General features: G+C 37.2%; 1 protein-coding gene across 1 annotated transcript; it reads left to right on the top strand.

Moving 5' to 3' along the window:
• Nucleotides 1–213: 213 nt before the first annotated feature.
• Nucleotides 214–582, top strand: LOC139870689 (uncharacterized). Its single transcript, XM_071858472.1, has one exon. The coding sequence runs from the start codon at nucleotides 214–216 to the stop codon at nucleotides 580–582; it is 369 nt and encodes a 122-aa protein (XP_071714573.1).
• Nucleotides 583–1642: the final 1060 nt, after the last annotated feature.

Here is a 1642-nt window from a genome sequence, read left to right as displayed (position 1 = left end):
CCTAGAAGAAGGTCAGCCATACTAATGAAGAAGTCTGTTGATGTACCAAAGATACCTCCACCGAATCCATTTCGTGTACCCAATCCTGGAAGACTCAAGAATGATTTGGAGAAGCTTGATACCTTCAAGCTTGACGATAAATTCTTGGATACCATGTCCAAATTACCTAACCGGAGTAGATATATACGAATGGTTCTCTCTACAAAGTAACGGATGCCAGTTGCAGATAAAATTCTTCTAAGTGCAGAAAGCTCCGCACTACTCAGAAATACTCTACCTAAGAAACTAGGAGATACTAGACGATTTACTTTCCCATGTTCGATCTACCAATCTGGAACTATTCATTCTTTAGCTAATTTAGGAGCAAGCATCAACCTCATGCCCTACTCTCTCTTGAAGAGATTAGAGTTGGGAGACTTAACACCAACCAAAGTGACTATCCAGCTTGTCGATCACAAAATCAGATATCCTAAAGGCATAGGTGATAACGTCCTAGTGAAAGTCAATAGATTCTTGTATCCTATAGATTTTGTAGTTATGGATATAAAGGAAGATCTCAATACCCCTATCGTCTTAGGATGACCATTCATGAACACGTCTAGGACTGTCATTGACCATGTATAATAAAACTATGGTCTGATGATCACATAAGGAGAGCGTTACTTACCGAATTGACCGGCCTACCTATTTCTCTGAACATGAGGAGATGTATGCTATTTCGGCCAGACAGATTACTTCCAATGATGAGTCTCCACCAGCCACCGGTATGTTAATGCATAATCAGCAAACGGGTGAAGATTTCTGTGACGACCCGGATGTGACGGCCCAAAAATTTCCGACCAAATTTAAACTTAATCTTTATATGGTTTCGAATTCATTTAGTATACGATAATAGCACTCGTTTGTCAGTCGATCAATATTAAGCAAGTTTAACTCAAACTTATATGATTTTAAAATAAATGGTGATCCGAAAATGAGTTATATAAGTTATAGGTTTATTAAAAGTATATTTAGGATCTAATTATTTAAATTTAACACTTTTTATATTTTACTCATAAATGAGAGAGACAATTGATGTACTTTTTATTTATTAAATTAATGACTAAGTTTTATACCATAATGACCAAAATAAATAAATATAGTTAATCTAAAAATTTGAGATTTTTCCGAAGACTTTTATCCGTCACTGATTAGCAACGGGGTACGATACACTATCCGGGGAAACTGTCGGTAATAAGAATACAATATTGGGGGCAGCTAAACTATTTATGTCACTGTGCATGCTTACTTTTTTTCACAAACAAAAGATCACAGTGTAAATATATATATGATTACAAGCATACATGATATACATATATACACTTGATCTCCTCTCCTTCGTGACCTTTCACCACCAAGGATCCACCACCCAAACTCTACAACCACCAACCACCGCCAACTCCTTCCATCACCACCTCAAACCACTTCACCATAGTCACCACCCAAGAGTAATCAAACACCCTCAACCATCGACGCTTCCATGTTTCTGCTTATGTTCGAGATCCAACACCATCTTTCACCATCTCCATATGAATCACCACCCCCGTTAAAATTACTACACCCTTCCTGCCTATATTTTTTTTCAAGTCGATAACCATTACCA

The sequence above is a fragment of the Rutidosis leptorrhynchoides genome, chromosome 10, assembly GCF_046630445.1.
Source record: "Rutidosis leptorrhynchoides isolate AG116_Rl617_1_P2 chromosome 10, CSIRO_AGI_Rlap_v1, whole genome shotgun sequence".
NCBI classification, from domain to species: Eukaryota; Viridiplantae; Streptophyta; class Magnoliopsida; order Asterales; family Asteraceae; genus Rutidosis; species Rutidosis leptorrhynchoides.
The sequence above is the reverse complement of the archived record's forward strand: the minus strand, read 5'-3'. Positions and strand labels throughout refer to the sequence as shown.

What these genes read in the sequence shown, in the direction of transcription:
- LOC139870689 (XM_071858472.1), top strand. Translation starts at nt 214, where the DNA reads ATGCCAGTTGCAGATAAAATTCTTCTAAGTGCAGAAAGCTCCGCACTA.